The sequence below is a fragment of the Anopheles maculipalpis genome, chromosome X, assembly GCF_943734695.1.
Source record: "Anopheles maculipalpis chromosome X, idAnoMacuDA_375_x, whole genome shotgun sequence".
NCBI classification, from domain to species: Eukaryota; Metazoa; Arthropoda; class Insecta; order Diptera; family Culicidae; genus Anopheles; species Anopheles maculipalpis.
Window position 1 is genome coordinate 4,835,502 of NC_064870.1, and position 13,134 is coordinate 4,848,635.

The 13,134-nt window shown below is 45.6% G+C and overlaps 1 protein-coding gene across 1 annotated transcript in view; it reads right to left on the minus strand.

Annotated features, from left to right (window-relative positions):
- Window positions 1-690: 690 nt before the first annotated feature.
- The window catches only part of LOC126557251 (uncharacterized), a 70,222-nt gene continuing 57,778 nt past the window's right edge, over window positions 691-13,134 (minus strand). The window contains exons 2-9 of the mRNA XM_050212962.1: window positions 10,652-10,761; window positions 10,289-10,384; window positions 9,209-9,344; window positions 9,001-9,134; window positions 8,690-8,861; window positions 8,085-8,520; window positions 6,641-6,855; window positions 691-881 (exon numbers count right to left, since the gene is read on the minus strand). Coding sequence (XP_050068919.1) covers window positions 691-881; window positions 6,641-6,855; window positions 8,085-8,520; window positions 8,690-8,861; window positions 9,001-9,134; window positions 9,209-9,344; window positions 10,289-10,384; window positions 10,652-10,761 — 1,490 coding nt within the window. The remainder of the gene's footprint in view (window positions 882-6,640; window positions 6,856-8,084; window positions 8,521-8,689; window positions 8,862-9,000; window positions 9,135-9,208; window positions 9,345-10,288; window positions 10,385-10,651; window positions 10,762-13,134) is intronic.

The window sequence follows — 13,134 nt, forward strand, 5'->3', positions numbered from 1 at the left end:
GTGATTGTGGGTTTTCTTTAGGGAATGGTTGTTGGTTGGGTCGTTGGATGGTTGGTTGGTAGTGGTAGTGTGACATATTTCTTTCACTGCTGGGATGCTTTAGGATGCTTCACACTATTCCACTCACGCACGCAGATACACCATTTTTCTCTGTGTGTTCAGGAGCTTTTCACAGCCACAACGTATTCTTTGTGCGTATCGCATAACCAATGCAATCTGTCTTCCTGCTTTCTGTACCATGTTCGACTGGGAGCGCGAGCATTCTCACACAGAACGTTTCTCTATAAACTCCGGCGTATGCCAAAAGAAAACAAAACGACGAAAAAAAAACTGCAACAATGTTGATACACTTTCACTATGATTCTGTTCGATTCATCCCTTATTCCAGGAGCTTGTTCTAATGTAACATGACGCACGAAAAACACTTTATACACACTGGCTCATTACAGCATACATATACACAGATGCGCGCACACACACACACACATACACAGAGCGTTTCCCACACAAAAACACACGCGAAAAAACAAACGGACCACCGGCATCACGGGCGGGGGTGTGTAGGAAAAAAAAATAAAATGGATGCTAAATAGCGACATCTTCACCTCATGGGCGGGCTGGGCGAGAAATCCGTGATCGCTGACTACAGGCGTATCATCCTACTGGGGTGATGATAGAAGGGATGCGAATTTACACCAACTGTGGTCGGAAGCGGCGGTAAGCGACGCCCAGGGCCAATAAAGCACCGGTGAGTGCGACGGCCGAACGACTGCGCACCGGCACCGAATGGAAGCTGTTTTGCGCGGCACCAGAGTTGCCGAACGCGGCCATACCGCTCATCGACGGCTGGGGTGATGTTTGATCGTTCCGCTCGATGTCGACTGCAAGTAGAGTTAGGTGTGAGAAAACAGCAATTGTGAGATTAGAATTGTGAGCTGGCAATTGTCAACTAACTGAGATGGTATTTCACGAACTATTTCTTCCTTCTTTTTTTTGGCTTAACGACCTGGCTTTACTAGACGATACCGCGTAGTTAAATAATAAGATTCCTCACTATGGTGGAACGGTCCGAATGGGATTTGAACCTGCTGGATCCTGCCGCGTAAAGATCGGCGACGCTGTCGCCTACACCAAGCCAGGCCAGCCGCATCGAACTAGTTAAAACCCGTAAATAAGCAACAATGCACGTCTCCTAGCACACATACACGCATATACCTAGCTTTTTCTCACTATTTCGACGCGATCCGTTTAATCGCTTGTACTTGCCCCACGAATAGGCCAGATAAGGACAGGCTGCTAACTAGCGCTGTAATAGAATTGCTTTCTGTGCGCCGTTCGCTTCACGCTAGCTGGCTGTGAGTTTGTGAAGTAATTTTATCGCTTACAAAGAGTTTTCTACTACACTCTCTGTCTGGTACCGTGAGCCCGGGTAATGATGCCGGAAGTAATCGATGCTGATAGAATGGGTCAGCCTTGTGCCAGCAGGATGATGGTGCCAGTGTACGTTTATTTCGAAGCAGTTCTTGTAGAACTTTGATGCGAACGGTAATTACTGCACCGGTCTGTTCGGGTGCCGTGCATCGAACTAGGTCGTGCGGGCGAACAGCGGCGAGCGGAAAACTGAATCCTCAGCTGTCGAAGCGAAAACGCAAAATGGGAGTTAAATAATGTTTTACAGTAAAGTGGTATTGAGAAGAAGAAAAGTTCCTAAGTACCGGCTAGTTTTAATGGTTTTGAACGTTAAACAAAAAAAATCATTCATAGACCCACCATTATTTACTCTGATCAGTACTTTAGTGTTCCGCTCGTTGCTGCTTGGCAGCATGCACGTTCGCTTCAGGATGTTCGAATTCATCTGCGCTGCGTATTGCCTAACGTTAGGCGTTACAACAGGTTTTGCAGTTAAACTGTGCTACTTAACGGCATCAGTACGCAGCTTTCTCTGCCGGACAGTGTGTACAGACTGACTGTCAGCGGCCGATACAATTACAAAATGGTGGTTTGTACTGCCGGACGGTCCAGCCTTTAAATTCGATTCCGTGTAAAGCTGTGTGCACGGCTAAAGGAGGTAGACATTCAGCTGCCTTTGCAAGATGCGAACAGATACGAGTTGAGCCATAAATTCGCTTGTTTTGTTGCAATTTTATGTTGCTCTTCATCCATTCGCGATAAGAGCGAAATAAATAAAAAAAAATACTTTAGTATAATGAGTATCGTACTTTGCGTAAGCGGAGTGCGAAAGGTATAAAAGCAAGATGGAAGATAAAATTGTAAAAAAAAACATCCAGCGAAAACATAAAGATGATAAAGTAGATAACATAGAGGGGTATTTTTTTTTCCTTCTTCAGTCCTTTCCCCGCACACCACCACTACACGGTTTCGTGCGCGCGCCCGACGGACGCAATATTGTTGGACCCAATGTTTTCTAATTGAATTTTTCCCAGACCGGGGAGCCGGGTGTGTTTTTTCGAAATGAGCTACTTTTCAAAATGACCAACGGACCATTAGGGATAAGGCCCGCTTTTAGGGGGTGAGGTGCGAGTGTGGAGAGGAGGATGGGGGGGGGGGGGTGGTGGGGGGAATGGTTAGGGGCTGAGATATGGGTGGGATGTGGGTAGTAACATTTTTTTCTCCGCCCAAGGGGTAGTAAACGCTTTTGCCAGCATGTGGCGGGTGTGATAGAAAATGGGATGAGGGTAAATTACGTAGGAAGTAAAAGAGCTTTGACAAATGGAAGCTATTAGGGGTTGATTATTTGCTTCACGGCTTCACCCGGAAGCGCGACAAATATGGTTTGGGGGTTGGGTAGCAAGCAGGCGAAGAAAATGTGTTTTTCTTTCCCGCGCTGTTGAGTTGGCGTGCGGCGAAAAAAAAGACTGAAACTTGTTCCGGTTTTTTTTGTTTCTGTTCGAAACACGTAACGAAGCTGTTTATAGATGACACTCATTAGATGGTTTAAATTTCAAACAAAACAAATCATGTTACAGATGCTTCATTTAGTACAGAAACGATTAAGACACTGCAATGACTGAAATTAATAAAATTAAGGTTTTTTTGTCTGTGCTGCCTCATGGTCTGTCTGGGAAGAGCAAAATATCATAAGAGTAATGTATTAAAATATTTATAAAAATATCAAGAAGAGTGACCAGAGGTGTGGATGCGGCAACGGCGCCGATTTTTCGAAGTTCCGATCGAAGTTCAAAGCCCTTTCAGAGCGAGGTGTGACTATTCTACAATCACCGGCCATCAAATGGCTAAAATAAGCCTACACCGATACCATTTTGTCGGATCATTCCTCACTACAGAGGAACGCTCCGGATGGGATTTGAACCCTGGCCCTGCCGTTTGAAGACTGGCGCCGCTGTCGCTTATACTACCGGGGCGCCCATTTTAAACCACGTTTATAAGACTATTTAAAGCTGTTTTTGTCCATACTACGAACAGACTCGAACTCCGTCTCAACTTGCATATCTTTGAAATGTTTGATGACCAGATTTCTTGAAGTTACAGATAAAATACCAGAACGAACGTAAATATTCACTCAAACCCTATTACAATAATTACAATAGAGCAGAATGTATACGCTCTGCCGGTCGGTCGCTCTGTGGCAATGACCGAAACTCGTTTTCTTTGGGGTAGGATATCCTGTTGCGCTTCTAAACCAACAACTGAACTGTGCTGTCCATACAGCACAACAGAAGCAGCAAGTAGCTTCACTTCCTTCCTAACTCTCAGCGCAACACCGTAACCGATTGTGGGCTAGGCTCGGGGCTGGATGCTAAGAGGAACGGGAGCGAACCTCGGAGATTTGGAGGGTAAAATAAACGATGCAAAAAGAAACAACAACAACCCGAAGACCGTGCAACGACGCAGCGCGAGGAGGTAAAGATAAATAAACAATGATGAATGCCTTCGTTGTCAACTACAAAAGAGGATACTTCATTTCTTTTTGTGCTCCCTGCCGTTTTGCCTCCCAACCACTCGGCACTGTCGGCATTTTTCCGCGAACCCTTTTGCTTGTTAATGATGTTGCTTTTGTTCCATTTGCTGAACGTGAAGAAAGGGGGGAAAAAAACCAACAAGACAACAACAAAAAAAAAAAAAAAGGATCCCCCTTCGAAGGAAGAATACGGAGGAAGTGCTTACTCCGGGATAAGAACTTTTTGTTTTCTTATGACATCAACTTTTCGCTGCACGGTTTCTTTTTTTTCCCACGGGAAATTTTAACGACAGCTGGGGAATAGTCAAGTCACTACACTGGGCTAGAAGAAACATGGTGTCTGTGGTATGCGCTACTGCAAGGCCTGGGATCAATGGCTACCTACAAACAAGGGGTATATAAGACCAGCTGTCGGGCTGAGATGAGTAGAATTTTGTGTGATTATTTCATGTTAATAGATTTATCTTGTTTTACATTCTAGGTAAAGTGAAATAGTTTTAGACTTAATAAAAAGGCAACATTATGACACTGCTTTTAAACTTGTGCTTTGCTGTTGCTGGAACTGATTTCGTTGGATGGATGGATGGACAGCCAAGGTTCAGACAGGGAGGTTCGTTGTGGTAAAATTGAATTTTTTGTTCGAAGTTTGTTTGTCCGCAAGCACAAACCTTTGTCGAGAAATTAACGCCTCCAAGCGAGAGAGAGAGAGAGAGAGAGAGGGGGCTTCGCATGGCTGGGATACGAAAAAGCTCACTGCTATTTGCCGTGGTTCTAGCTTTCCTGGGTCTGAACCGAATGCTGGAGCGACGAAAAAGCAACGACTATTGTGGCACTTGCAGGTCACACTGGACGCATCCGCGAGCATCCGGTTTAACCTCATTTTATTACGCCTGACAGACTTCGGCTTGCGTGCGTCTGTTGTGGAGAATTAAAACTATTTAAGAGAGCTTGGTGATGGTGGTGGTGGTGGTGGACGAATTTTCACTGGCTGCAAAGTTGTACAGTGGGGCGCGTTAGTATAATCTCGGAATAATGCCACCCATGGCTGGCGCTGATAGCTGTCTTGTTTGACCGATGCACACAGGGTTTCTGCTTTGCAGCTAGTGTGGCTAGTGCAGGAAGCGCACAAAGCTTGTCCGAAAGAAATATGTTAAAAAAAGTATATTTTTGGTTGAGATCATCATGAGCATCCAAAAAAATACAGTCGTTTAATCGTTTTCTAACCTCAAGTGAACAGAAATCTAAATATACTCTCAATATTCGGTCTATGTATTTGACCACAGTTGCCCGCAGGTCGTGCCACAGTCGATCGATAAGTTCCAAGACTTCGAGGACCAGAACTCTGGTCCGTTATAGCACAGCTACAGCTGGAGGAAGATGGTGGACAGCTGAACGGTTCCAGATGCTGCCAGAAGTTTGGCTCGGCTGACATTACCAGCATGAAATAAATTTATTACAATCTAGCAGCTCCGGGCGAGAGCTGACCGGACGAACGGTACTCGTTATTCGTTCTTACGTTCACATTTCTTCTCCGATACAGTGCCACACTCAACCCTCTTCTTTTTAGTGACTTTTTGAACAGTACAGCGTGTACTTGAAGGTCAACCAGCTGATGACGTTTGGTGAGTTATTCCGAATGTAAGACTCTTAAGGATATGATTATTTCGAGCTGTACTCAGGAGTTCAAATACAAATACCACATAACATGAGCTCCAAAAAAAATGTAATGATATGTAAAATAGACAATTAAACGTGTAAGCAATTTCTTCCAGCACCACCAAAACTAAAGTGAAAAACACATACATATATATAGAAGGAAACTAATGAAATGTTACGGGCATTGAGCAACTGTTCTGTAGGGCTCTCTAAAAGGCTCTTATGTACCGAAAAGAATTCGTGAAATTGAAATTAATGCAGGTTCATGAATGGCAAACATTTCTCCGAACCGGCAGTGAAAGGAAAAGGTATGCATTCCATACTCCAATCCGTGCATTTTACCACTCAGTAGCAAATAATTACTCGCTGAGGATGAGACGAGCAATAAAAAGAAAACAAAAACACACAAAAAAAAAAATCGTTTGGTCGCCCTCGGAGCGGCAGCCTCCGCTCGCTGATGCTGGCAAAGATTGTGGTTTTGCTTTGCAGAAGATAGCAATCTTTTGTTTATTCCCGCACCCTCGCCACGCGCTAACCATTGAGCGCAAACTGGCAGCTTTTGGCTTCGAGCGCTCTGCCTTTGTTCAGGTGTTTATTGAGCTGGAAATAGCTGGAGCTGCTTGAAAGGGGTTGAAGCGTGGGGAGCGAGTGAGGCAGAAAACCCGGCGTACATTCCGCCCTCGCTCAACCATGTAAAGGGTGTGCTAAAGGAAAAAAATGGGGGAGGGGGTGGGTTGGGAAATGGCAATAGCAATAATAATAGGTACAGGATAAAATTTGCTTTTGCAAGCAGTTCTGGGAGTGTGGTTTGATGCTACCGGCAGGCGATTGTCAACAGTAGATTTCATTTAATAAGCCAGCGCCCGCCAGTTGCGAAGTTGCGTTGGAATTGCGCGATGCCTGAACGTTACTGGAGCGCACCGTAGTGTGTTGGGCGTTCGTGTTTATCGCCCGCAAACGCAACGCAAAAATGGCGTTGGTGCAATGGATTTATGTGGCGTGCTGAATGGATCTTGATCACCATCAAGCTTTATGATTACTTACGTTTGATCAACGAAGTCTTATAGTCGGCGTACTGCTCGCCCGGCTCTACGTGCGCTGGGATGGTCGCTAGGCAGGTGATCTCTATCCGACCGAGGCTGTCCGTCAGTGCCTCGGTGATGCGGATCGATAGCTGACTGTAGGAGGCGAACACCCGATGGCTCTTGCGCTGTTCGCCCTCGTTGACGTGCCGTCGATATTTGTGCTCGAACGAAGGACTGTAAGGGAAATGCGAGATCGAAATGAAATATTGCATTTCATTGGAAAATAAAGCTCGTACGATAAGTGCAAGTGAAGAAGTGTTGCCTAGCTGCTGGGTGGTTTCTGCTATGTTGGAATATTTTACATGATTTTTTAGATCTCTCTTTTTAGCAGTCAGTCTGCTCCAAAACATTACCAGCTCTTCTCAAAAAGCCTGTAAAATGACATGAATCAAAGCAAGTCGTTTTGAGTTGCGAGCGACTCCCGCAGTTCATACATCTGTAGAAAATTTAATGTCAATAAGTCACATGACAACGGACAGCTGTCGTCGTACCCAAGGACAGATTGTACGACCGAGCGGTAAAAATAAATCTGTGAAGGGTATAGTAGTGGCATGATAATCTAATAGGTCGTTAAATCACGAGAGGAAAACACCGCAGAGACAGCTGCTTACTTCACGTGGCCTTCAATTTGTGGCCCTAACAGTAAACCCGTTAATAAAACCGTACAAATGACCGCTTTTGGTGCTGAGGAATGAATCCATGGTCTTAGCGATGTTACTGTTGCTCGGGTTGGAAACCTTACCAACGTTGGAAATGTAGCGTCAGACTCGAGACTTCGAGCCTTCGAGACTTTTCACACAAAATCTTTTCAATCGCGGTTACGAGTGGTTTCAGCTCGTAGTGTAGACATTCGTCTACGTACGTTTTCTTAGTAGTTCTTAGTAGTGAGAAAATAAAAAGTTACTACAACTTTCGTACTACGTAATTACATGAAACACGACGCAAGGTATCAATTTACCTTTCTGGTGCAAGATTGTTCGGTAGATGTTACCAGGAATTTCGGGTTAGTTTTTACCTACTCCTTCTGGACGTATTAATTGGTTCAATATATTGAGGCGCTCGTAGCTTCGCACTGACATCTATCAAGAAAAATGTGCCCGGAGATGTTCTAGTTAGGACTATAATCGTTTACCATCATCGGACACGCAACCGCGTGCCGCACAGCCTTGACTGATAATTAATTAGCATTGTTTTCGGCTACGGTTCCGCCGCACGAGGCGGAAGAAGGGAGAATCGTGGCCATTATTGTGCCGTGTTTAGCTGCTATTGAACGGCTACAATCAGCAAGGCGAGGACCACTGCCTGCGCCCTCCCGTTTGGACTCACAGGACAAACGGTGGCGCTGGCAGAATTGACACTTGGCAGACACTTGGAGTATATCGAAACGTTTTGTTGCTACTCACCGATGCTTTCGGTAGCCATTGTCGTAGTGCTGCTGTTGTTGCTGTAGCTGCTTATTGTCGTAGTACTGGTTATAGTTATAGTTGTAGTCATTGCGCGGCCAAGTCTTTTTATCACTCTCCTCCACAATAATGTCGGGCGCACCGAGGCCTGGCCCGGTGCCTAGCGAACCTAGCCCAGCCATCCCGCCAAAGCTGCCGTACGCGGAACCGCCGAATGCTCCGTTCAGCAACCCGATCGTACTGCCCCCGCTTCGCTCCCGGCCGGGATGATGCATCTTGATGCCGTAGTTGTAGCCGCTCTCGAAGCTGTTGTACCCGATGTTGGGCTGAATCTCGAAGCTACCGGAGTAGCCACCGTTGCCACCACCGACACCACCGCCCAAACCCATCGAGCTGGTGGATTTGGTTAGTTTGTCCTGGAAGTCGTTTTCCACCGCTATTAGCCGCCGTAAAGACATTGAGGAAAGAAAAGAAAGACGTACAAATTACATACTAATTATAGGCATGACGCTTCTGCTGGAAGCTTTTGAGCGAACAATCGGTTGGAATTCTAAAAAAGGATTTTAGTGTGAAGCATCAGGATCGGATTTTTTTTTTTACATTACCTTTCGTTCGTTGTTTCAGTTCCTTTAAGCTACCACTGCTGGAAGAACTGCTACCGGAACCGATGACCTTCCCGTGGTAAACTGTCGTTTGCTGTCCGAGCGGGGGCTGCACTTTCGAGCGATGACTATTTTTTGAGTTGTGATGTAACTGCCGTACGTGAACATCATCCACCTGTGTGTGTGTGTGTGTGTGTTATTAGTTAAAGGATTACCGTGACATACACGAATTAAATGCTCAGAGGCACGTTGGCACGCCCCACTGAACTTTGCACTGGTGGTCTAAGGATCTTAGGATCTTGTTTTGTTCTTACCAGTTTGCCATTAATCAACCACGTAATGTGCGGCGATGGGCGGGCTCTCGATGTGGTGCAGTTCGCGATGAGCATATCACCGTAATAAAGTTGTTCTTTGGCAAACTCAATGTTCGGTGGTCCCTTTTGTGGTACTGTTGACGGCGGGTAAAAAGTCACCATTAGCCAAACAGCGTTGCACAATCTACCGATGCGGTGCGGTACTTACACATCACGTGCAGCATTTCATCGTTGGACGCTTTGGTGAAGATGGGCGTATCGGTGGACACCTCGCAGTAGTACGAACCGGATGCATCGTAGTCCACATTCTTCAGGGTGAGCGTTGAAGGAGTCACCTTTTTCCACTGGCGAAGGAAAGCGACCGGGCGAGGAAGAACGAGCGTATACATTTAATTACGGGCAACATCAGCATCAAGAATGCAATGGCAGGAAGTTAATGCTGATGCTTTACGGTTTACGGGCGCGAATGGTTTACGATACCGGGACCAAAGCGGTGTATAAGGAGTTAATGGTTTTAGGCGTCGGTTTTGTGGGGGTAGTCGATAGATGTAGACATTCCGAATACCACACCTAGATCGGTGGTAATAAAATATATATATTTTGGCGTTTCTTTTTTTCTTTTTTTTTTGGTTATCGCATTGAGTCCTGCGTACTGGCCGCAGTCAATGTATTAAAGTCGGGTTTTGTGTTGATCTAACAGGCTAGCCAAGAATGCCTGTGACCCGTGCGTAATGTCTCGCCTCTCGGCAGGACACCTGCACCGGGGGGGGGGGGGGGAGGAATGCGATTTTTAATGGCACCCGTTAATGGCTTGCCAGCCAATGGGTGCCGATTGCTGGGCATGGACGGTGCTAAAAGGTCTTAAAAGACGTAGACGTTAAATATAGGTGTTTATTGAAATTTCCTCTTTCCCCGTGCGGAAAGCACTGGCAAGTAACAAAATGCTCCACACTTGCGTCGAAACAAGGAAGTGCATAAAATCCACGGCTCATTAAGGAAGATTTGGTGTTGGTCGATTCATTTCAGCACCGGGCAAGATTTGTTGCTGGCTGAGAACTAATAAATGGCACTGGGAGTGATGATGAAGTAAAGGAGAAAAACAGATACTAAGCGGGAGTAAGTCGAAAGGAAAAAAACATGGATGCGTTAAGTATATCGTTAACAATTTTCGTTTGAGTGCGCTTTGTCGAGTCCGAACCCTCAGTGTTTGGTAGCCACATGCTTTGGAAGTGTCAAGATGTATTTAAAAACATTTCAAATTTAAGGAGCAAGAAAGAAACAGCCTTACATCAATTTCGGCACCAGGTATACTGTAGTTTCGGTACGGTGGGCTTCGTCCTTTAATATACTCAAAAATTTTGCTGTCTTCTTTGAGAAAGGTCACCTAGAGTTGTGGAGGAATGAGAAGAGAATTATAAACTTCAACTCAGTAAGTAAGTAATTTTTCTTTCTAAATCAATCACACAAATGGGATTGTTCGATTAGTGGATTATTAAATGATTGATCAACCTTTCATTGGAGAAGAATTTGTTCTAGAAATCCGTAAGGACGACATTTTTCCTTGAACCATACAAAAATATAAGTTCATCACTTACAGCTTACGGAAGCGCACAGTGCGCATCCGCATCAGCCTGTGACAGTGTGTACTTACCTTGTAGAGGATGTCTGGCAAAACATCATTTTCGCAATAAAGTGCCACGGCACTGCCCCGCTCAACGTACTTTTTAACCACGAGCTGTACATTCACTGTTGATTGTCCCTCTGCGAAGAAAACAAGAGAGCAAACACTTCATATATAATACTCGGCGATTCTGCAAAAGAAAACAAAAAAACAAGCACGAGAGCCCTGTCTGTCAGGGAATGTGGTGTGTACCGTTGGCGTGTCTATGATTTGCTGCTACTAAATATTGCAGTGACCACCTTTAGAACTGAAACCGAACGGAACGTTGGGCGTGGAACGGGGAACGGCAAACGGACCGACCAAAGCGTGACAGAAAGAAAGCATCCTGTCCGGTGAATTGGACGTTTTGGTTTTGGAGCAAATGGACAGCAACTGGTTGCGACATGCTTGCAAAAGATGGCGGTGATGTTGAGGTGATTCGAAAGGTAAACGTCAAGTGGATCGTAAAAGGAAGTGTACACCGTTCGCTATCGGTAGTTACGATTGCAAAGTATTGACATCAGTATGATATGTGAAATTGTGAAACGATAATAAATTATTAGTAAACGATTCTTTCGAAAATTTGCCGTAGCTTCAAATCGATCATGAAACAGCTGAAGAATAGAAGGACTTGGACTGGACTTGGATTTTTTTTTGAAATTCTTGTGTTGTTTTTCTGCAAAACTACGGCGACTTACGCTTTGGAATGTTACATTCGAGTTTCGGAAGTGATTCAGACGATTAGGGGGCCGCTTTGTATGTGTCTGAATTCTACAAAGTTGATTCCCAACAACTTCAGATTACTTCGAGAACTCCGGAATTTCTCGTTAGATTCGTTTAGCTATGTCTTGAGGGCCATTACTAGGGTGAGCATTACTTTGGAGCAGATCCGAAGCGGATTCCAAATGTCTCTGGCATGCTATCATTCCAATCAAAGAAGCAGTTTACGCATCACCGTGGCTGGGTCTTAATATTCGATACGATTAAACTAATCCTATCTATCAAACATGTGATGTATTACAAAGTGTGTTGCGTTGCTGCTCAGTTACTCTCTAATGAGTCCATAGCGTGAGTTGATGCTGAACTTAATGTAATTTTGTTCCCAAGCATTTGATTGTTTGCCCTATAAAGTTACATTCCAGCAGGAGCACCGTACTCGTACTCGACTAGTAGCAAGCGTCCGAACGTATACGTCTTAACTGATAAGACAATACGGCCACACACACACACACACATTGCCGCCAGCCCCTAAGTACACATAAAGAACCCCAACCAACAACGTCCCGAACAAGTTGAGGGCTGAAGCCAATTTGAATTTTAGATGGCGATGCCCAGCGTTTTGGAGTTGTTGACTGCGGGGGTGGGAATTTGTGGAGTGGGGAGAGGGGGGGGGGGGGTTGGGGGTTCGAGATCAAGACCAACCAAATTTGCCTACACGCAGGCTTTACGCACAGCTGCCCGCTTTACATAATCTAAATATGTACGCCTTCCTGGGTCAGTGCGTGTTAGACGTAAGGACACGCTAGTTTTGCTGGAATCCGTATCCCCCCCCCCTACTCCCTTCTAGCGTACCGCCCCCAACCACTGCTAACGTAACGAGGGAGAGAATTAAATTCAATTCAAATGGCATAATTCTTCCGATCCGACCGAAGTTGCTGTCGATGGTGCGGATGAAGATGTATGCGTGTACGCTCCCGTCCCACTTGTCATTACCCGTGTCACCGGTTGTCTGTGCCGGGCAGTCAGAATGTGTTGCCCGTTGGGTGTTGAAATGAGAACGCAAGTGTGCGTCTGTGTGGAGCAGCAGAGAACGGTCGGTTCGTGATCGATTTGACCAAAAGGGATAACACGAGCTGCTCTGTGTGTGTGTGTGGCTGTAACGCTAGAGCTGACCGATTCCGAATGCGTAACGTCAGTACGATGTGTATGGTTCGCACTGCTGACGGTTGGACTTGGACGCCGGTCCCATGTCCCTGGCTACAACAACCAGCGTCAATCATTTACATATCTATCTATTATTCATTTACGGTTTATGGATATGCTGGCCGACGGCTTTCCACCCTCTGTCGACTGTCGACAGCCGCGTGCGAGAGGCCAGAAGTGTTTCGTACGCCACGCCACCCTTTCGCCGTTCATTTTTGTCGTCGAAGCGGCCCCCGGCCCCCGCATCCGCTCTCGTAATTGTTTACATGTACGTAAATCTTCCACCCGACACATCGGATAGGGCGAGCAAGGATTGTAAAGGACAAGCGACACAGCAGGAACTTTATCTTACACCGCTGGGAGGCAACGTTTCTGAGCTGCTCGTATGCACGGGAGTTGGTTAAATATTATGTTACGCTTGGCAACCGACACGCAAGTTCGAATCGGGGCAAGCAGACGAAAGACGATTTGTCTTTAATATTTTTGCTTGTTTGTTTCAAAAAAAAAAAACAAAAAAAACTATTCCTCGTTTCTGCAAGTCCAACCAGTAA